Source organism: Aspergillus niger (genome assembly GCF_000002855.4).
Source record: "Aspergillus niger supercontig An11".
Classification (NCBI taxonomy): domain Eukaryota; kingdom Fungi; phylum Ascomycota; class Eurotiomycetes; order Eurotiales; family Aspergillaceae; genus Aspergillus; species Aspergillus niger.
Window position 1 is genome coordinate 2700356 of NT_166526.1, and position 21112 is coordinate 2721467.

Genomic DNA, 21112 nt, shown 5'->3' on the forward strand with positions numbered 1-21112 from the left:
CCTTTAGTGGGCCATGGGATAGACCGGGAAAGTCATGGCCTGGACACGGTATAGTGCCGCATTGGCTATACTTGGTTGAAACACTATGTGTAGGGATAAGGTGGTCTTCCGCGGTGGGAGACAATCAAATTCCTAGTCTCACTGGCAGTGAATTTGGAAAGCCGGGGGTTACCAGCAGCATATCAAGCCTAGATCCTTGCAAATCTATAAATCTGATACTGAACGAAATATCTAAAATGTAAGGCCAGATAAGAACTCACATTTTTCAGTGTATTGAACCCAGCGTGTACTTTTCCAGTCCATTGTTAGCAGTCAGTCTATGCGGTGTGGAGTAACTACTAGTTAGTTACCGCCTACGTATGTACCAGATGTGCCTAGGTACCTTAAGACTGCCACATGACCCGTGCTGCGGAAGCTGGTGTTCCGTATTTATGTGTATGATGCGTATTATTCACCACTCCCACCACCACATTGAAGTTTTCCAACCTCTTTCCCCTTCACACCCTATGATAAGCCATTCGCCTTTCACTCAGTGCGAGTCAAATCCGTTAAACAAATCCTCCTAACCCCCTCCAACACCTAATCTTAGGATCGGCTACTCATACATCCGAATTGTTCGAATCGCAGCCCACATCCGTGGCACCCAGTTCTGTCTTCCCGAGTTTCGTTCCTGGCATCCAACCAAACGGCCCGCACACAGGCACTTCACATCAAGTCGCTGTCAAGTTTCTAGTTGACGACTCAATCATCAGAGACCCCTTACACACATCCTTGTCTCTTTCGTCCCTCACTATATCTCTTTTCCGTCCTGATTCGGCTCCGAGCAGCCTCTTTCATTGGGAACGGAAGCACAATCTTTGCATCCGGCCAACTCATTCACCTCACCACCTTGTGTTGTCCACCCGACTTCCGGTCTTCTAGAAGATAGGATTCCCCAACATTAAGTATTTTAACCTATATCATTTTGCTCATAATACCACACAGGCTAATGTATTCCAGACTTGGATTGAGCTAGTGATCATTTCTGTCTGTTCCATCATCGCATTTGAGTGTTCCGCAACAAAACGGTTGGAGGAAGAACAAGCAACCTACCCCACCTCAATCCCAATATTACCTTTTTTTACACCTGATCACCATGACCGACGCCTTAGCCTCTCAGCTGAATAACACTACTTTAGGGTACATTCACTGTCGCACGCTGGTTGATCCATATGATGAGGCTAACTTGAACACTTCGAAGGGATGCGAGCTCAGACGCGAAGTGGAAGGAGCAATTGAATGTCCCTGCCAAAGATGCAAGACCACAAACTGAGGTTCGTCTGACTTATGAACAAATGGTATAAATGTCGATAGCGATCTAATGCGGCTTAGGATGTGACTGCTACGAAAGGCTTGGAATTCGAAGACTTCTATATCAAACGCGAACTGATGATGGGTATATTCGAAGCTGGGTTCGAAAAGCCTTCTCCAATTCAGGAAGAGACGATACCAGTTGCTCTTACAGGCAGGGATATCTTGGCGCGAGCCAAGAATGGCACAGGAAAAACAGCAGCTTTCGTTATCCCTACCTTGGAGCGCATCAATCCTAAAAGCACCAAGACACAAGCCCTTATCCTTGTTCCTACGAGAGAGCTGGCGCTCCAAACGTCACATGTCTGCAAAACCTTGGGAAAGCATCTTGGTATCAATGTCATGGTCACCACAGGAGGTACTGGCTTGATGGATGACATCATTCGGCTGAACGACGCAGTCCATATTCTCGTTGGGACCCCAGGAAGAGTCCTGGACCTGGCCAGCAAAGGGGTTGCTGACCTTTCCGAGTGTCCTACCTTTGTTATGGACGAGGCTGATAAATTGCTGTCACCTGAATTCACGCCAGTCATCGAGCAACTACTATCATTCCATCCTAAAGACCGCCAGGTTATGCTTTTCAGCGCCACCTTTCCACTTATTGTGAAGTCATTCAAGGTATGCTTCGTACACAAAGATATCGCATTTCTCCTCGTGGGTGCTGATATTTTTAGGACAAACACATGCGCAATCCTTACGAGATCAATCTCATGGATGAGCTCACTCTCCGCGGTATTACGCAGTATTATGCTTTTGTTGAGGAAAAGCAGAAGGTCCACTGCTTGAACACACTCTTCTCCAAGTTACAAATCAATCAATCTATAATCTTCTGCAATTCTACTAACCGAGTCGAGTTGCTCGCGAAGAAGATAACGGAATTGGGTTATTCTTGCTTCTATTCCCATGCCAGAATGCTTCAGCAGCATCGCAACCGGGTGTTCCACGATTTCAGGAATGGCGTTTGCCGGAACCTTGTTTGCTCGGATTTGTTAACTCGAGGTATTGATATTCAAGCCGTCAATGTTGTCATAAATTTTGATTTTCCGAAGAACGCCGAGACTTATCTGCACCGAATTGGTCGCTCTGGTCGCTTTGGACATCTTGGTCTTGCTATCAACCTTATCAATTGGGAAGACCGGTTCAATTTATATAAGATTGAGCAGGAACTTGGAACTGAGATCCAGCCGATTCCGCAAAACATCGACAAGAAGCTTTATGTCTACGACTCACCGGACACAATTCCACGCCCTATTGCCAACCCATCCCAGCCTCAGATTACTGCTCAAGCCGCGAATGCAAACATTGGTGAGCGTCGTCACAATCACCATATGAATGGCGGGCAGTACCAGTACGGTAGGGGCCGGGGCTCTTATCGCGGAGGTCGTGGACAAGGCCAGCGTCGCAATATGCAGAACGAAACCAAGTTTGGCACTCAAGGACAGTCAAGCGGCAAGTCCCACCCGACGCAAGTGTCATAGACAGTCATAGGGGCATGAGCTACTCCGTATTTTATTGTTCCACTTTCTACTCATATCTTGCACGTTTCCTTGTCTTTCTATCGTATTCCAAGTTCATTGTTCTGTTCGCCTTCTCTTTTCCTTACCCCCCCCCTCTTTCAACCTCTCCCGGTCGTTCATTCGATTGGAGAAGCCAGATTACAGGTGACTACGGTAGTCTGTTTCAAGCACATTTTACAAATGCATCCTTTCTGTCATCGTTGCTGCACTCACTTACCCAATATCATATCAACTATGATCTATGATGACGTTTGAAGAACTGTATTATAACGCATGCTCTCCCTCTTCTCTCCGTTCCGTGTACCTCTTCGGCCGCCTTACTTCGCGCTTCCTACCATCTCATTCTATACCCTACTCGACTCTGTTCTCCAGTTCGCCGCGTCAGAACATGATGTACCTGCATTAGACGGTATGCACTTGGTACGGTGAGCACCATTATTTGCCTTTCGGCTTCCTTCCATGTACATAATTTCTTCTGCTCCACACCAGATGATTCGATTTAGGGTTTCGGGGCGTTTCCGGGCTTGACTTCCGTCCATTCCTTCTTTTGGCGTTTGAAGGTCTCTTTTAACTGACAGGTGGGTATTTACTGATCAATACCGATAGCTGCATGGCTATTCCGTCATTGCATATGCGTTATACGACTCCGAATCTTTGGGGTGAACGATGTGCCGAGTTGAAATGTCTACTCCCGACTTGCCTATGAACCTTGGCTCAGTCATGATTACAATGGTCTGCGCGATTTGTGGTCTGCGATCTGCATTCGGCGCACTGCGTTATTGGAGTTTGTTGTTATTTTGTGGCTTTATAAGTGGGCCATTATTGGACCGAGTGATCTGGCCATTTTCTCACGCATCACATCCTCTCGACCAGTCACACCTAACAGTACTTCCACCGCCATAAACATTGCAGGTGGCATTTTTTGCCATCTGCTGATGGACGCCTTTGTGGATTACAGCAGAGGCTCGACGTCTGTTTGGTCTGAATTTGGTCTGAAGACACATACCCTGCTTTGTGTTCGCCGACTAGGAACTCAATCTGGCATTTCAAATAGCCTCTGACTTCGGCGGCGCGATTGTGGATGATAACTGGGAAAGGGAATAGAAGGAGGCCGGAGAGTTTGTGCATGGATGCTATGTTCAAAGGTGAAACGGGTGGGGATTTCACGAGTTGAAGGGGGAATATGACAATCCAGAAGGGAAAGAAAAAAAAGAAAAAAAAAAAAAAAAAAAGAAAGAAAAGAAAACGAAATGAAGGAGAGAATGGCAGAAGCGAAGGACAAAATAAAAAAGAGAAAGAAAGAAAAAAAAAAAAGTATTAAAATGGATGTGAAAAGCCCAGGGAGTGATTGATGCCGCCGCGTTCTCTCAAGTTTCACAGCTTACAGTCTTAAGTATGTAGCACCTAGCGGAATGGAATCTTTAATCCCTGGGAAACAACCAGAATCATCTCAATAAATGTGAATGTATACCCCAATTTACGATATCGGAAAGAGTGATAATGGTACTACGGAGCCCAGTTTAAGCTTAACTGAAAATACTGTTCTAATTACCTAAGGACTACCCCACGTAACTGGGTGGGTTGCGGGAATTGCTCTCGCCGAGCCCCGTATCCCTAGTATGACTCCTAGTGCTGAGTGTCTCCCAGCGAATACAAAGTAGTCAGCTAACAGGCTCTCACACGGCTCCTGCAGCAAATACCCGGCAATGGCAACCTCCGAGAACGATAAGAGGTCTAAGGTCTGCTGCAATCCTCTTGGTACCCAGCCATTCACCGATGTTTCTTCCTAACAAAGTAGTAGCCCAGCAGCCTGCGGTCCATTATCGCAGGCTCTACTGCCGGTGCAGTCGAGATCGGTAACCATCCTCTTATTCTAAATCAAGATATCGCTTGCTAATTTGATGGCAGCAATTACCTACCCGGCCGAATGTAAGACCTATTCAAGCCTGGACCTTCCAATGATCGCTTAACACCTGGCACGCTCAGTTGCGAAAACCCGATCCCAGCTCAATCGCAGATTACCGGACGCAAAGAAACTCCCATGGCCGCCATTTGGATCACAATGGTACGCTGGGTGCACAACTTTGATTATAGGGAATTCACTTAAGGCAGGAATTCGTGAGTCCATCCTGTTCCACCGAAACGATCTTGACCTGTATGGTAGCTAATGCTGAGATCTAATTTAACAAAGGGTTTGTCGCCTTCGATTGGCTGAAATCGCTTTTGCAGGATGAAAACGGCCAGATTTCTGGACCAAAAACAGTCATCGCAGGTTTCGGCGCAGGATTTACAGAGTCATTGCTAGCTGTTACTCCATTTGAGAGCATCAAGACACAATTGTTCGTTAAGTTCTAACTCTCATCATACCAACACACTGGGCCATAGCTTCTGCTGCAGATTGTACAAATAGTACTAACTCTGTATGATGTCAATAAATACTGCAGGATCGACGATCGCAAATCACAAAATCCTCGCATGCGTGGATTCCTACATGGCAGTAGAGTGATTTTTCAGGAGCGAGGTGTTCGCGGTTTCTTTCAAGGCTTCGTTCCTACAACTGCACGACAGGCTGCCAACTCGGCTACTAGGTTTTCGAGCTACACGATGTTGAAACAAATGGCTCAGGGTTACGTCGCTCCAGGTGAGAAGTTGGGAACCGCGAGCACCTTCGCTCTGGGAGGCATTGCAGGCCTTATCACTGTGTACGTCTACCTACCCCTCGGGCATTGCTTGTGATTATTATACTGACTCTCTTGCGTGATAGCTATGTTACACAGCCTCTTGATACTGTCAAGACAAGGTATGTATCGGGCAGGCCAGGGGATATCAGCCGTACTCTGACACAACAGCAGGATGCAATCGCTGGAGGCCAGCAAGAACTATAAGAACAGTTTTGTCTGCGCTGCACGTATTTTCAAGGACGAGGGCATCTTCACATTCTGGTCTGGTGCTGTCCCACGGCTAGCGAGATTGATCATGAGCGGAGGCATAGTGTTTACGATGTTCGTGCTAAAACAACCCTTTTCGCCTGAGTGTGCATGCGACTAACCCTTTCATAGGTACGAGAAAACCATGGATGCTTTGGATGGTCTCGATCCGGAAAGGCGATACATTTGATGGGATACACTTTGGCCAGTAGGTGCGACACATGGTGAGAAGAACCATTACTATTTGGATTACCCAATGCATGTGAATTTTATAGTGTGCCATGTGCCATATGATATGACTGTATTTACATCATGCCTATAAGCGAATAGCTGTCTTTGCGGCGATACCTGACCCTATCACAGTTGGGCACGCAGCCCTTCTTTGTCTTGGACTGATTCTTCAGCAGCCATGGCCTCTATTTCGCGCTCGACGAGCCATGTCCGTACGCTATCCATTACGGTTTCTAGGCCTTCACCACCATCAAGAACACTATCCAGGTTATGTATGGTGAGGCCGCTGCGATGGTCTGTGCAGCGATTCTGACCGTAATTGTAAGTTCGGATCTTGTCACCGCGTCCCATTCGAGCAACACCGCCCATTGCTCCTCTCCTTAGGTTAACCAATTCCTGTTCTCGGGCTTCTCGTCTTGCTTCAGCTAATCTCGCCCGCAAAACCTGCCAAGCCTTCTTCCGATTGGCATGTTGGGAACGTGAATCTTGCATAGAGACAACGGTACCCGTTGGTATATGGGTCAACCGAATAGCTGACTCGGTTTTATTGACATGCTGACCGCCTGCGCCACCGGCTCGCATCTTCTCTGTGCGAACCTCTTGAGGATCCACATAGTAGTCACTGTTTGGGTCCTCAAAATTGAGTGAACTATCAAGGCCACTCCCGGAGTCTGGAAAACTAGGAAGTATCATCACACTAACGGCACTGGTATGTGTGCGGCCCTTGGCCTCGGTAGCGGGAACCCTCTGTACTCTATGAACTCCCGACTCTGTTCTCAGGATGTCATAGGCCCCATCCGCGTCAACTTCCAGGACCGCTTCACTCAATCGGTCTTGCGCAGGGCCGTCTGCAACATCCTGTTTTATGATGCTATACCTGAAACCACGACGTGAACAGAAGGCGATATACATTCTCAATACCTCGAAAGCAAAAAGGCCAGCCTCGTCCCCACCTGCGCCGGGGCGTATTTCGAGCAAGCATGGGAGGTCTGCGAAAGGGTGGCGAGGTATAAGAGCCTTCTTTAAATTATCCGCTATGGCAGGCAGCGCGATCTTGCTGCTCTCCAGGTCTTCAACTGCAAGCGACCTCAGCTCAGCATCGGTTTCTGGGTCATCAAGCAGGGACAAAAGTTCCGATATAGACTGCAAAATGTCAATAGAGCTGAATACAGGAATACATTGGAGAAATACATACACTATTTGCGTGTTCCCACTCTTTCAAGGTACTCGCAATTGGTGCGAGTTCACCCACTCGCTTGGCGAGTTTCGCATCAAATACCTCAGCCAAATGGGCGGAGAGTGTGGAATGTTCACTGGTCAAAGAACGAGCGCGTGCTAATAGGGCTTGTGAAAGGCCTGAGGAATCTGCCTCGGACCACGTCAGTTCCTTCCTAGACGGTGAAACAGAAATAGATATGAAGGAGGTATAGCAGACCAGTCTTTAGACCGCGATGTTGTAGAAACAGACGCGGATTGGAGCCAATCCTAGCAGCAGACCGCACGAAACATCGAGCGCATATCCACGGCGCGTTGAACATATTCTATCGAGCTGGGGTTGAATAAACCATGCTCGTTGGTCCAGACTCTCAAAAATCCAGCTGCTGGAGTCTCGGCTAGCTCGAGATTTGGGGCATGCGGAGGTTGTTGGTATGGCAAGTCCGGATACGGGATCATCAGCTCCATACGGAAATCGAACGTGTGGTAATATTACCGTATGTAATGTCGTCGTAAAGGCCAGACTGGAAGAAGGTGGTCATGGATCAAGCTTCCTTTTTCCTTCCCCTTCGACGAAGGACGATATAGTGTCTGTCCTGCCCGCTACTGTTAGCATTGATAATATGTGAAGTGCTTTCCGACCTTTTCCAGGTCCCTCATGCTCTTTATACCTTCAATCCTCGGTCATCTGTTCCATGCTGACCATAAGTCCTAACCTATTATGATATTTGCGCCATAATTAAATCCTGCTTCCATCGTCAAAGTCCCATTCCAGGTGTTTCACGAACTAGACGAACATGCACTTGCCTCTAACATCTCTTACGGTCTTTCTGGCCTTTCTTTCCGCTGGCCATGGCCTGCAGTCTTCTCAGATCCCCTCTGACACCCCACTATCATCGTTGATCGCTTCTGCAAAATCCCACCTTGCGGGTGGTTCCCCCCGCGAGGCCTTGGTGTATTTTGATGCGGCTGTGTCCAGGGATCCCACAAATTATCTTACACTCTTTCAGAGAGGTGCTACCCAGCTGAGCCTGGGTAAGAGCTCACTGGCTCTTGAAGACTTCGACCGGGTTCTTCAACTGAAGCCAGACTTCGAAAGCGCTCTTCTACAGCGGGCACGACTGAAGGCCAGCTCTGCTGACTGGGCAGGTGCGTTGGGTGATCTTGATAAAGCTGGTAAGAGGTCCACACCAGAGTATCAAGAACTCCGGGAATCGCGTGATGCTGCGTCTGCCGCGCTGGAAGCGGAAAGTCGCGGAGCCTGGGATGTCTGTGTAAGCCAGGCGAGTATAGCTTTGGCCAAGGCAACGATGTCTTTAAGCCTGCGGCGGGCTCGGGCACATTGTCGCTTTGAGACGGGTGAAACAGAACAGGGAATCAGCGATCTTCTTCACGTGCTACAGATTCACCCGAGCTCCTTGGAGCCCTATCTACAGATATCGTCGACACTTTTCTATGCCTTGGGAGACACGGACCGCGGTATTTCCCAAGTCCGCAAATGTCTACATTCTGACCCTGATTCGAAACCGTGCAATCGCCTTTACAGAAGGGAGAGGCAGCTTGTAAAACAGTTCCAAAAATTGGAGGAAGCTGTGAATGCGCGAAAACACAACAACGCCATTAATATACTGGTAGGGGTCAGTGGTGAAAGCGGTCTCCTCGATGACGTGCAGAAGGATGCTGCACAGGCAAAGGAGGATGGTCTTATTCACCCAAAAGCCCCGAGCAGCCTTTATGCCTCACTCGTCGAACGGACCTGCGAGGTTTTCCGGGAGGTTCGTTCACTCAACCCCTACTAAAGATCCTCTTTTCGCGGTACATTACTAAATCTTGCATCACTTCAGGCGCAAATGCCCAAACGGGCTAGTCCATACTGCTCGGAGGCTTTGACTTTCGATCCTAATTCTTTACCGGCGCTCCTCCTCGAGAGTCAGCATGCTATTGACGAGGATCGGTTTGATGATGCTATACGGTTGCTAAACCAAGCCAAGGAACATCATTCCAATTCGAGGGAAGTTCAGGCCCTGTTGCAGAAGGCCCAAGTTCTACAGAAACGTTCCAAGCAGAAAGACTACTACAAGGTTTTGGGTGTGAGCCGCGATGCGGACGAGAGGACTATCAAGCGTGCTTATCGGCAGCTTACGAAACAGCACCACCCTGATAAGGCCATTTCCCAGGGTGTTACCAAGGAGGAGGCTGAGAAGAAGATGGCCTCAATTAATGAAGCTTACGAGGTACTTTCTGATCCTGAATTGCGATCCCGGTACGACAACGGCGATGACCCCAATGACCCAGAGTCACAAAGGGGCAGGCCATTTCAAGGGAGTCCGTTTGGACCAGGCGGACAATTTTTCTTCCAGCAGGGCGGCGGTCCGCAATTCAAGTTCTCGGGTCAGGGCTTCAACTTTCCCGGCGGTTTCCCTTTCCGCTGATGTTGGGGTCCGGACTTCTGAATGCTGGGAAAACATATTGTATTTAGATCATTCTAGTTTAAACTTGTTTCAATCTCTTTCGAGATTGACAATCATTCTGTGCCATAGCCAAGCCCTGGTCTACTAATACAAAGCAACACTAATTTCAACAAACCGTATTCATACACATTCTGCGGTCTCGGGTTCAAGTACTCTGGAACGGGTTGATTATGTCGATACAGATTGGTTTTGTGCTCCCCTCTACGTTCGCTTCATCCCTTGCACAGTCTTATCTTCCCGGGCGGTCAGTTAGAGGAACGTAGCTAACCTGGAATACTTTTTCCTTGCGGACCGAACCATCCCCACTTTTATCAACTACCCAGATATATTGTCCGCCCCCCAGCCCAAAGCTAGCCTCATCATCCTCCGCGTCAACGGGTATGAACATTCGCCCTGGTGCGCGGAGCTGCTCGATGAGTACGGGGTGAAGATGATGCGCGGCCGCGCCAACATGGATGGCGTCGTACGGTGCACCTTCTTTCCAGCCCAGACGACCATCGGCGGTGATGAATTTCACCCTTCCGGAGTCAAGGAAGTTGCTGCCATCTTTCGATTTGCGCATGTTTGTTTGTGCCAGTTCCACCAACTCCGGAATGTGGTCTACACCTATAACCTGGCCATCGGCTTCGCTCGTGGACGAAGGATCCACGACGAGGTTTGCAAGCACGTGGGTGAGGTAACCCGAACCAGACCCGATGTCCAGCACACGCGAGCCTGGCTTCAGGTAATCGATGAGGTATTCGCAGGCATGTCCATGCATGTGAGGAGCAGAGATGGTAGCTCCATGTCCGATGGGCTGCGGTGAATCTGAGTATGGCCTTGAGGGGGCATAATGGGCGCGATCGACCTTGCACTCTAGTCAGAAACGCCATTTCACCCAGGAAACAGGGAGGTTGTCTGGTCGTGCAGTGTCCATCTAGGTGCGGATATGTGGCTAGAAGTGAAGGAAACGGGGCGGATGGAAAGAGGAAGGAGAGGGGGGGGCGGCGATTGTGTTAACCCAGGGTAAACGCTGGCCGCAATGTCTTAAACAGTGTGTGAAGTTCAGGGATAGGAGCTACTACTCACGCCTAGCATGGCATTCTTCACTCTTTCATCTTTTATCAGACCCGTCTTGAACAGGTTCGCGATAAGCTCGCTATTCGTGGAGCCAGAGCAATACCACGCCATTGACAAGGACCTTTGCAGAAGCTTCTTGGGTAATGAAGACACGCTTATGGGTGTCTTCTTTAGCATGTAGCGCGCAAGTGGTTTGTTTTACTTTAGGCCGACACAGCAAACGGAGCCAGTCGCAGACGCCAATATTTGGCCTGGCCTGTAGATGTGATCAGAGGTATTAACTGCAGGTACGTCACATGAGTATTGTAATCGTAGCCTTAGGTAGCTATGACGCCATGCTTAACCGCTTCCGATCACGTGTATGTACCCGGGGTTGAACCTCTTCGGGATCTTGGTGAAGCACGCCGGAGAGCTTATGTATTGTCGATTGTTTTGTATGGGGATAGGCAAGCAAGCATGGTATATCATGCAGTAGAGTGTTAGTCAAGTGGGTAATTATACGTGACGGCATTCGCCCACTGAGTGGTATCACTTTGATCCTTTGTACAGGTGTACATATACATACATATATATATATATACACATAAACTCGGGTATGGTCGTAATGATAATGCGTCCCGAGAACTACACCTATGCTCTGAACCGATGTAATCCATCATCATGTACAACTGAATACGCGCCGGAAGAAAAGAATAGGCCTTACTCAAGGAACCAAAGCCCATGGCCTTTCAAGCCTCAAGAAGCTAAACTCACACTGACAAACTACCTTGTACCGTCGGACTCGACAAGCAAATAACCCAATCGCGCAAGGGCCGGGTAACTACTAGTAGATAGCCACACTGGCTCCAACACAATTACTAATTAAGCACATTAACCAATCATCGAAATGACCAGCCAATCAATAGTTGATTACCTCGCAGCTATTCACGGACCGTAGTTAACCAATTGACCAGTTAAATAACCAAACACAGGGCCCGGGCCGGTATCACATTTTTGAAAATTCACAGGACAAAGCATACTGTATTAGCTCGACCCATGGATTGTGGCGGGATTTAGAAGCCCTCACCCTTTAAAACAGTGCGATCATACGACCAACAGAATGGCTAAATTGCTAGCTGGCTGCATCACCCCACCATGGAATCGCTCACAGCAGACCCGGATACCCAAGTTGAGGTAGACCTTATGATACTGGATTATCTCCTGTGCATGGCCATTGACCAAGTCCTGAGCCCCGGGAATGGTGGAGAGACACAGTATGCACATGAATGTGACATTAGCTGGAGTTTGAAAACTATCAACAGTATGGACACTCCTATGCGCTTGATAGCAAGTCACAGGTACTGACGTTCAACTCAACAGCTATCAAGGCTGCACTCCTACCATCAGATATCCTTCCCAAGGACATGCAGATAAAAACCCAGATATTAGAACTCGCACAATTGTTCAGTGATGGCAATGGACATCCAGAGCCAAGCAGACGACCGGCTGTCGAGCCGTCGCAGGGAGATCAGCGCACAACAACCGAGAACAGGAGTCCAATAGCCCAGTCTGAAAGAAGGCCGCCCCAATTGCACCAATCCCATGAAAACGACAAACCACCCGCCCACAATAGCCGGGATCTCGCATTGAATAGATCCTACAATACACTAGTCAGATTTGTCGCCCTTTGCGGCACAGCGGTAGATAATCTACCAGATGGACACGCTGATACTACTGCAAAATTAATAACTGAAGCTGCACTGAACGATTATCACATGGCGGGTGCTCAATCGCCAGGTAGGTACAGGGAATGCATTGAACATGTTACTGCGTGCCTGCGCGAAGATCTGGACCCGCATGCGGACCAGGCAAACCTGGAATACCTGAGCACCCTCCTACCACCCATCGACCTTTTATTAGACGTGTCGGAAGGATCTGGGCAAACTTCATCACTCGGAGATACCACTACCCGTCTGGTACATCGTTTCCTGACCGACCTAATGAAGACACTAGACCCTCCAATACTCATTCAACTCGAGAGAGGAAGACTTGGAGGACTGAGCCGTGAAGAGACCCAGCAGTTGAAGGACAGGATAGGGTTTTGATAGTAGAGAACGTCTTGACTAGTATGTACATGGTAAATCGAGCCAAAGTATTGGAATCCAGAACAACCATAGGCAGCAATCAAGCTCAATGAAGTTTGTATTGTAAGCTGATACTCTTGGATACATGTCCACACAGGACTGTTATTCTACAATTCGAAAGCCTAAGTGCAAAAAATAAAAGAGGCGTAAGAGAATGGGTGATGGATGCCTGAGACCTCCGGTACCCAACAGGTCAGTTCAATCAGCATGAAGCGTGAAAGATCTACCCCAGCAGCATCCGACGGGGGTCTTCAATGTATTCCTTGACCTGCGTTTAGCCAGAGTTAGCACACAATCCATAAAAAATGTCCAAAAAGAATGATTAACCTTAACCAAGAAAGTCACAGCCTCACGGCCGTCCAAGAGTCGGTGATCGTAAGTCAGGGCAAGATACATCATCTGCTCGCAATATTAGCGACCATCACAGCCTTTTCTCCTTTTCTGAGGCTTCATGCAGAAGTATGGGAACATACAGGGCGAATTTCAACTTTACCGTTCACAGCCACCGGCTTGTCTTTGATTGCGTGGAGTCCGAGAACAGCTTGAAAAAGAATTAGATATACAACCAAGCGATACGCCAAGATTCAGACCTACCTGTCTGTGGGAGATTAATAATGGGAGTTCCCATCAGAGAGCCAAAAACTCCGCCCTAGGTGTACTGTTAATAACTGAGCGAACACCTGGTAGAAAAACAGGTAAGCACTCACATTGCTAATGGTGAAAGAGCCTCCAGCCATGTCCTCGATAGTCAACTTATTGTCACGAGCCTGGCAAAAAGCACGTTAGCCGGTTCTCATTAAGCCAGCTTCCAGAACACCCCTCACCTTCTTGCCAAGATCCGCGATTGCTTTCTCAATGCCAACGAGGTCCATGGTCTCCGCATTGCGGACCACTGGTGTCACGAGTCCTTTCTCAGTGGCAACGGCCACACTGATATCCACGTAATCACGATAAACGATAGTGTCCCCACCATTGGGACCTTCAATGGAGGCATTAACAGCAGGAACGTCTTTCATGGCAAGAACGCAAGCGCGAGAAAAGGCACTCATGAATCCGAGTTTGACACCAGTCTTCTTCAATACATCGTCCTTGTACAGCTTGCGGAACTCCATCAGAGAGGACATGTCGACTTCGTTGAATGTGGTGAGAGAAGCTGCCGTGTTCTGGGACTGCTTCAGACGTTCCGCGATTCTTAATCTCATCCTGTTCATTTTCACCTATTGAGAAAGTAAAAAGACTCCAATGTTAGTGGAGGAAAGAAAAAGGAAGGTAGATATAGACAATTAGTCAGGTACATACCCTCCGCTCTTCGCGACCCCCAACGCTGGGCTTCGCATCTTCGGAGACCTGCGGCTTTGTAGCTGCCGGCTCTGTTTTCTTTGAGGGACTGGGCTCCGGAGGTGTGGCCTTCTGGGAGGAAGACTGGGGTGCCTCGGGTGCCTTAGGTTTCTCAGGTTCGGAAGCCGTGGGCTTGTCAGCAGCAGCTGGCGCGGCCGGCTTTTCAGTTGCGTCTTCCTTCTTGGTTTCAGGGGCGCCACCAAGCTCCAATTTGACAAGGTCCTGTCCAACTGTGACGGTGTCTTCCTCGCTCACGAGGAACTCCTTGATGGTACCGGATTCAGGGGCATTAACGGATACATCAATCTACACAAGTGAGTCGCTGTTTTATACTCCACAGGGGCATATCCATTGCAGCAAGAGGCGGCCATCGCCCAGTCTCAGCGCTTACCTTGTCAGTCTCAATGGTTGCGATCTCCTCGTCCCGTTCAACGTAGTCACCGATCTCTGCCCGACAATATTAGCCCGATCTATATATGCTTCGAGTGCTGGGACCTCACGTTTGGAGAATTGCTTCAATGTCCCTTCGGTGATCGATTCCGCCATCTGCGGAACCTTGACAACAGTGTCCGCTAACCGGAAACAACAACAGGCTTTAGTAGAGTAGCGTTTGGAGACAATGGAAGGGAACTTTACCATAAGTCCGCACCTGAGTAGCCCCGAAAGGAGCGATACTGAAGCGAGACATTTTGGGCCTGTGACAACGGTTAGTCGTTGATTGCCGTTAATCAAAAAAAGACTTGATGCCACTGACCCCAGAGCCGTAACCTGCTGGAGACTCGCGCTTGACTTGAGAGAACCATTAACGCTCTTCTGGAGTGCAACAGACGTCAAGCTTCTGGCGCGGCCGATGTGGAGGCTGCGGGAAACGCTGTTGTTTCGATGAAGAGTCCTCAGGTGTTGCCCAGAGAGGCGATGAAACGGTAATCGAGAAGCCATGATGACTGGTTTGAGTCCGTCTGAATATTCAGATTTGCAAGAATTGTAGGAATGTAGCCGGGAGTTGTGGTAGAATAAATAGGGCCCCCTAAAGAGTGGACGGTATGTTGTCGGGCTCTAGTCCAAGTCCTAGGTATGGATATTTCCTGTCGGGAACTGTAGAGTGACGAAACTTATGTCAGTCGAGGGCACTGCAAGCTCAAGCCCGGGCCGAGACAACCGGAATTTCCCTCAACGAGCGCGGCATTCCCTGCGCCCGGCAAATGAACGGAGTATTATTATTACGCTACTGCGGGCGTCGAAGCACACCAACTTGGTACTTTCGTGACCCGCATAGGGATCATTAACGGCTAGGCAACTGAACGAGCTGTAAACTTCGTGCAAAAACCCATAGACTACAACCCGACAGCCTTGGTGCACAAACGCCGCAGGCCCCAGAGACAAGTGCCTTAAGACAACTCACGCCTACGGAACGAATTTGCTGCAAATCACGATGCCTCTCAACGCTGGCGCGTAGGTTGACCGAAGGAAGAGCGAATAGAAGATATCCTGACTTTGTTGTCCAGTTCACTTTATCGACGGTCCCTGAAATTGGCTCTTGATTGGGCCGTCCACCGCCATATCTGGAGAGGACAAGCCGTGTATATTCGCTCACTTTTTGAGGCCAACAAAGATGTTCGCGATCCCCGTCAGCAGAAGGCAAGTGCTGCTTCCTATCGCATTGAATAACTAGAGTTCGAAGAACTGACGGTGAAACGGAAAGGTATTGCTGCAAGAGACAGAAAAGCTTCTAGAGACATGGAAACACCCTGACCCTTACCGCGCGCCTACGGCCCCGGGTGGTGAGTTGAACAGAGTGTGCTTTATGAATCGAAAGATCAGGATCTGACATTTCTTCAGGCAGCAAATACGAGAGAAACATCCCTGCCCCTCAATTGCCTCGTGAGTGAACCAATGATGATCTGCTGAAAGTATAGATTATTGACGCGGAGATATCTGCTAGTTGCCTCGGACAGCTCGACACACTGAGTATAACTGCAGCTTCTTTGCGCATTCATCTTGTATACTTAGGTCCATAGATGAAAATAAAACTGACTATAACATCTATATGCTCTGAGCGACCATAGTTATACGGGTCACTATTAAAGGACAATATAAAGACACGCCATTGGCTTTCAATGGTTGAGCAAAATTCCTACACAAGTCCTGACTAGAGGGTAGGATTGAATCAGTGAAAATGCTGTCGGTATCATTCCATGTCCGTAGACATAATGTACAACCATAAACTGTGGAAACTAGAAAAAAAGAAATCGCAGAGCCATAAACGTTCCGACCAGAACCCCGTTATCACATCAATAAGAGAACCAAACCGCGCCGAATCAGAGAACCCAAATTAGAAAGAAATTGTTTACAGCTCCTGGCTTCCCGGACCCTTTCCACTCTTGGGGGTCTTCTTGGGCAGAAGGTCTATGTATTGTCAGTACCACATGCTGAATTAACAAATGGAGCCAATACTTACTCTGGTGGATGTTGGGGAGGACACCACCCTGGGCAATGGTGACATGACCCAGGAGCTTGTTCAGTTCCTCATCGTTGCGGATGGCGAGCTGAAGGTGACGGGGAATGATACGGGTCTTCTTGTTATCGCGAGCAGCGTTGCCAGCCAATTCAAGAATTTCGGCGGCGAGATACTCAAGAACGGCAGCGAGGTAAACGGGAGCACCTATTATCATGAGGTTAGAGTTGCCTTTTGGGTTAAAACGAGTATCACTAACCGGCACCAACACGCTGAGCGTAGTTGCCCTTGCGGAGGAGACGATGAACACGTCCAACGGGAAAGGCGAGACCGGCCTTGGACGAACGGCTGTGACCGGGTCAGTATATTTAATGAATATCTCGAGATGACGCTCGAGATGAACGGGTGGCATACGATTGGGCGTTCTTGCTGCCGCTGGCCTTGCCTCCAGATTTGCCTCCAGTCATTTTGTTGGATGGTATGTGAGGTTTTTTTTTTTTCCTTTCGAAGGTGTTTAATTTATTAGGGAGTTGTAGTTAACAAGTGACGATGGCGATAAGCGTGATATGGTGCTAAAGGGTTGACGGCCAACGCGAGGGAGCGGAGGACATATATAACAACGCGATCAGGGTGACGTTGGACTACCCGGGAGCCTTTCAGATCACCCTCTCGCTTAGCGGGGTCAGCCAATCACAAATGAGATCATGCTCCGGCGCACCCATAGCTTGGCAAAGCGTGTTTGGTATGATTCCGCGCGTGGTTGCCCCAATTGGGTTAAGCGTGGTAATTAATAGTTATCGTTTCGATACGGTCATGTTAGCGTGATCTTAGCCAACTCCCCACAGTGGACGACGCGTTCTCCCTCATCTAATCATACAGATCATACATAGATGTGACCGTATTGAAATTCTGCTTCTTTTGCGGACTCAGGATCAACTGAGTATTTGCGAGCTAGTATAAGTAGCGCGCCTCCCTCGTCACCGCGTCTCCCTCATTCTTATCCTCATCTTCACTCTATCCTCTGTCGACGCCAACGCAACCACCGTATCCTATACCCTTATCACAACTTTCTTCACCTTTCACACCTAATCTCAAAATCTTTCAATATGCCTCCCAAAGCCGCTGAGAAGAAGCCCAGCACCGGTGGCAAGGCCCCGGCAGGCGGCAAGGCTCCCGCTGAGAAGAAGGAAGCCGGCAAGAAGACTGCTGCCGCTGCCTCCGGCGACAAGAAGAAGCGTGGAAAGACCAGGAAGGAGACCTACTCGTCTTACATCTACAAGGGTGAGTAATCTTAAGACTTGTATTCCTAGTCAATAGTTGTTGACTGTGTTATAGTCTTGAAGCAGGTCCACCCTGATACCGGTATCTCGACTCGTGCTATGTCCATCCTGAACTCCTTTGTCAATGGTATGTCGTGAATGAAGCAGGGTTATACCTTCAGCAAGCACCTAACGCGGTCTAGATATCTTCGAGCGTGTCGCGACCGAGGCCTCGAAACTTGCCGCTTACAACAAGAAGTCCACCATCTCTTCACGGGAGATCCAGACCTCGTAAGTCCTCTGTCGATCAAGATAGTAGCAATTCGCTAACACCTCTCTAGTGTGAGGCTCATCCTTCCCGGTGAATTGGCGAAGCACGCGGTGTCGGAAGGCACCAAGGCTGTCACGAAGTACTCGTCGTCTGCCAAATAAGCATTTTCTTTCCTTTTTTCTTTCTGCAGGATTGTTCTTTTGCTACCTCGTCATCTGTTACGGTTTTGAGGTGGTGGGTTACAGGGTGTTCGCGGGATTCTAATGTGTCATGGGATGGCTTTATTTCTTTTTTTCCCCTTGGGCCAAATGTTTTATGGTTGTTTTTTTTTTGTGACGTGAATGCGGTGTAACATAACTCGGATGTGGGGTTGGTTGCGCGGGTTTACCTTCCCCAGCAGAATTCGAATATCAAATTGCCTAGTTGCATGTCTATAAGATCAAAACGCAGTGGTATATCGGATCAAAGCTGGGTACTGAAGTTAAAGTAAATGTATTGACAGCAAGTGCTATTCGATATCATCCAGTGCTTCAACCTGGTCAAGTGCTCCCGCTTCCTGGTCGTGGTCAGGATTCATTTGCTTGAGTACATGGATAATCGGCCGTCCCTTGACGGCTTCTATGCGCTTTAACCAGTCGGCCCAATCTTCCTGGTTTCGAATGAGGAAGCCTATAAGCATGCTCGGATCCATGTCCCGCACGTGAATCCTCCTCAAGCGCCGTGTATGATAAGTATCAACCTCCTCCTTTGAGTATAGTTCGCCTTCTTGACGATCTGGAAGCGCAGGGCGGGTATAATGTGGATCTAGATAGAATAGATGCGACCCCTGGGCTCCGACAAAGTAGTGTGACGCCGACGGGCGTCCCCTAGTGATGACGTCAGCTTTAATGGTGAGGAATGGCTCATGGGTGGGCAATATACCCTGCAATTCCGACTGATTGAGGGAACTGCAACGCTGCTTTTAGACCATCCCAATAGACTGGGGTGATGTTGTCAATGCCGAGCCTTGTCCCTAGAAGTATCAGGGTAGGCTGAAAAGCACCGGATGTGTTTCGGGCGATATCCATGAATTTGTCCTGGTAAACTTCCGATGTATCATTCGAGACATATACTTTCAGTGTGGGATTTCCACACTGGGACGAAAGTGCTCTGTTTTATTGTTCAGTTCACCTTTTTATAATAGTTGCTAGGTGTAATGTGGAGCTTACTCTATGCACTTGGCGGTTGCGGAGGGCCCAAACCATTCCCCAGGGTACTTCCCGCACGATTCGGCACCATGTTTTACGAACCGATGTACAGAGAAGGGGGCAGTTGGCGTGTCGGCAAAAAGAGACAGTAGCTGTGATTCTTCCTCAAACCTTGCTCCACGGCGCCAGTCTGGTCAAATGTTAGCAGTGCATTCAGGCCACGCGCGTGAATGATAGTACCACGTCCTAGGACCAACATAGATAGTGCATTTGCCAGCAGGCTCTGACCGGATCGTATCATACAGCCCCAGCCAGTATCGGATGTGAATCCTTGCGTATCTACTAATTGGCTTCTTAGGCGTACCCCCAGTGTCATTGATGCACTTTTGTCGTCTCCCTCGACTCTAGGTATAGGGGGGAAATTGGACCGATAGGTCATCCAGATTCTTGATTCGAAATCCAACAGGAACGACTCAGGCCACGCATGTTCTGATGGTTTCCGATAGTTGGTCGTTCCCATCACGTTCTCTCGGGTGTTGTTCTTGTCGGCTGGCACCGGTATCAGTGACATTTGGAACAAATGTGTCTTTTAAAAAGGCATGGGTTGGTTATAATTTTGCTTGGGCTTACGTGTCTCTCTTGTGTTGGCATCCTTGTCGGGATGATACTCTATCCCTAGGCACCATATTGAAGAATTAGGATCTTCATCATTCCTGGGTTCTGGATCCCAGAGATACTGTACGATGCGTTTGCTGCATCGTCCTATGTCAACTGTGTTCATGTCTGCTATCGTTGCGATACTCTAAGTTGCACTTCCCTGGTCGCACGGATGAAGATGGTAGGGTGTGGTGTTGTAGTACGTCACTCGATAAGATTGCACTATATATTATCCTCGGCCCGTTGGAGACGGGCAACCTAGATGGCGGGACTTTGAGGGAGAGACATCAAAAGTGCAACGCACTTTCCAAGAATGAGATAATGACAGTTATCAGCGCGACAGATCATAGGGTTGGTAGTGACCAAACCACAGAGGGAAGCTTGGATGTGACCAGGAGGGGTCATATAGTATCTATGCATTAGTTGTAGTCACGGGGCCAGCTAGGGCGGAAGTTGCTGCTACAACTTGGAAAGCTTAGAGAAGGTTATCATAGGCCCCTACTTGAGGTACACAGGAGAATCAACAGAAAACGACGATTGAATATAAAAAGATGTATAGTAGCTCTGGCCAGTATTGACACGCCGTGTGGGAAAAATAGACCTTACTGTCTCTGAGTGAATCAAGGCCGCCCAGACCCTTCTTGATAAAGCCCGCCTGTGTACCCCGCCGGGCACCTTCGCCGGCTTACCATCATTACATAAGTGAGGATATGAACCGCAGATAACATTGCCAAGAGCGAACGGCTAGATTAAGCTTGGAAGTAGCAAAGGTACCATCTCAAGTCGCTTATCCTCATCAGATCGAACAACACCCTTCTGTCTTCCAACTGACACAAGGACTATCAATATAATTCAAGAACAAGGCCGAAACCCAGCAAGCCAAGCGAAGAAAAAGAAAGAAAAGGGGGAAATAAAAGGCCTGGAAAATGACACGATCCAAGGCAAAAGTCCGGAACAAAAAGCAGAAAACTGTGGCGGATGATCTCTTAGGTACTCTATCGTATCTTGTCACCACTTCAGATTAAAGTCACGTAACTGACTTTTCGAAGATC

The 21112-nt window shown here is 48.6% G+C and overlaps 13 protein-coding genes across 13 annotated transcripts; 7 read left to right on the top strand and 6 right to left on the bottom strand.

Moving 5' to 3' along the window:
- Positions 1-124: 124 nt before the first annotated feature.
- On the bottom strand, positions 125-303 carry An11g11200 (hypothetical protein; the record flags this gene model as incomplete). Its single annotated transcript, XM_059750596.1, has 2 exons — positions 125-231; positions 261-303. 2 exons carry the CDS (start codon positions 301-303, stop codon positions 125-127), a joined length of 150 nt encoding a protein of 49 aa, XP_059601717.1.
- An 832-nt stretch (positions 304-1135) lies between these two features.
- An11g11210 (uncharacterized protein) lies at positions 1136-2828 on the top strand (the record flags this gene model as incomplete). The annotated part of the gene is made up of 4 exons (XM_001395041.3): positions 1136-1179; positions 1241-1313; positions 1372-1968; positions 2025-2828. The coding sequence occupies 4 exons, from the start codon at positions 1136-1138 to the stop codon at positions 2826-2828; spliced, it is 1518 nt and encodes a 505-aa protein (XP_001395078.1).
- A 720-nt stretch (positions 2829-3548) lies between these two features.
- On the top strand, positions 3549-3971 carry An11g11220 (hypothetical protein; the record flags this gene model as incomplete). The annotated part of the gene is made up of 3 exons (XM_059750597.1): positions 3549-3599; positions 3680-3841; positions 3897-3971. The coding sequence occupies 3 exons, from the start codon at positions 3549-3551 to the stop codon at positions 3969-3971; spliced, it is 288 nt and encodes a 95-aa protein (XP_059601718.1).
- A 602-nt stretch (positions 3972-4573) lies between these two features.
- On the top strand, positions 4574-5984 carry An11g11230 (uncharacterized protein; the record flags this gene model as incomplete). Its single annotated transcript, XM_001395043.3, has 9 exons — positions 4574-4606; positions 4669-4723; positions 4776-4796; positions 4854-4985; positions 5059-5206; positions 5312-5569; positions 5632-5667; positions 5720-5869; positions 5927-5984. 9 exons carry the CDS (start codon positions 4574-4576, stop codon positions 5982-5984), a joined length of 891 nt encoding a protein of 296 aa, XP_001395080.1.
- Positions 5985-6151: 167 nt separating this feature from the next.
- Positions 6152-7708, bottom strand: An11g11240 (uncharacterized protein; the record flags this gene model as incomplete). Its single annotated transcript, XM_059750598.1, has 3 exons — positions 6152-7168; positions 7221-7416; positions 7533-7708. 3 exons carry the CDS (start codon positions 7706-7708, stop codon positions 6152-6154), a joined length of 1389 nt encoding a protein of 462 aa, XP_059601719.1.
- Positions 7709-8037: 329 nt separating this feature from the next.
- An11g11250 (uncharacterized protein) lies at positions 8038-9672 on the top strand (the record flags this gene model as incomplete). The annotated part of the gene is made up of 3 exons (XM_059750599.1): positions 8038-8871; positions 8914-9015; positions 9085-9672. 3 exons carry the CDS (start codon positions 8038-8040, stop codon positions 9670-9672), a joined length of 1524 nt encoding a protein of 507 aa, XP_059601720.1.
- A 268-nt stretch (positions 9673-9940) lies between these two features.
- On the bottom strand, positions 9941-10881 carry An11g11260 (uncharacterized protein; the record flags this gene model as incomplete). The annotated part of the gene is made up of 2 exons (XM_001395046.3): positions 9941-10558; positions 10780-10881. 2 exons carry the CDS (start codon positions 10879-10881, stop codon positions 9941-9943), a joined length of 720 nt encoding a protein of 239 aa, XP_001395083.3.
- A 1023-nt stretch (positions 10882-11904) lies between these two features.
- An11g11270 (hypothetical protein) lies at positions 11905-12854 on the top strand (the record flags this gene model as incomplete). The annotated part of the gene is made up of 2 exons (XM_059750600.1): positions 11905-12070; positions 12130-12854. The coding sequence occupies 2 exons, from the start codon at positions 11905-11907 to the stop codon at positions 12852-12854; spliced, it is 891 nt and encodes a 296-aa protein (XP_059601721.1).
- A 262-nt stretch (positions 12855-13116) lies between these two features.
- Positions 13117-15170, bottom strand: An11g11280 (uncharacterized protein; the record flags this gene model as incomplete). Its single annotated transcript, XM_001395048.3, has 11 exons — positions 13117-13161; positions 13221-13292; positions 13367-13434; positions 13488-13542; positions 13601-13660; positions 13718-14110; positions 14193-14537; positions 14623-14678; positions 14732-14803; positions 14868-14926; positions 14986-15170. The coding sequence occupies 11 exons, from the start codon at positions 15168-15170 to the stop codon at positions 13117-13119; spliced, it is 1410 nt and encodes a 469-aa protein (XP_001395085.1).
- A 263-nt stretch (positions 15171-15433) lies between these two features.
- Positions 15434-16155, top strand: An11g11290 (uncharacterized protein; the record flags this gene model as incomplete). The annotated part of the gene is made up of 6 exons (XM_059750602.1): positions 15434-15486; positions 15737-15873; positions 15904-15933; positions 15965-16012; positions 16071-16116; positions 16143-16155. The coding sequence occupies 6 exons, from the start codon at positions 15434-15436 to the stop codon at positions 16153-16155; spliced, it is 327 nt and encodes a 108-aa protein (XP_059601722.1).
- A 423-nt stretch (positions 16156-16578) lies between these two features.
- httA (histone H2A httA-Aspergillus niger) lies at positions 16579-17153 on the bottom strand (the record flags this gene model as incomplete). Its single annotated transcript, XM_001395050.3, has 4 exons — positions 16579-16637; positions 16690-16893; positions 16946-17034; positions 17101-17153. The coding sequence occupies 4 exons, from the start codon at positions 17151-17153 to the stop codon at positions 16579-16581; spliced, it is 405 nt and encodes a 134-aa protein (XP_001395087.1).
- Positions 17154-17792: 639 nt separating this feature from the next.
- On the top strand, positions 17793-18377 carry An11g11310 (uncharacterized protein; the record flags this gene model as incomplete). Its single annotated transcript, XM_001395051.3, has 4 exons — positions 17793-17967; positions 18022-18093; positions 18149-18236; positions 18287-18377. The coding sequence occupies 4 exons, from the start codon at positions 17793-17795 to the stop codon at positions 18375-18377; spliced, it is 426 nt and encodes a 141-aa protein (XP_001395088.1).
- Positions 18378-18724: 347 nt separating this feature from the next.
- Positions 18725-20184, bottom strand: An11g11320 (uncharacterized protein; the record flags this gene model as incomplete). The annotated part of the gene is made up of 5 exons (XM_001395052.3): positions 18725-19082; positions 19138-19365; positions 19425-19593; positions 19644-19952; positions 20034-20184. The coding sequence occupies 5 exons, from the start codon at positions 20182-20184 to the stop codon at positions 18725-18727; spliced, it is 1215 nt and encodes a 404-aa protein (XP_001395089.1).
- Positions 20185-21112: the final 928 nt, after the last annotated feature.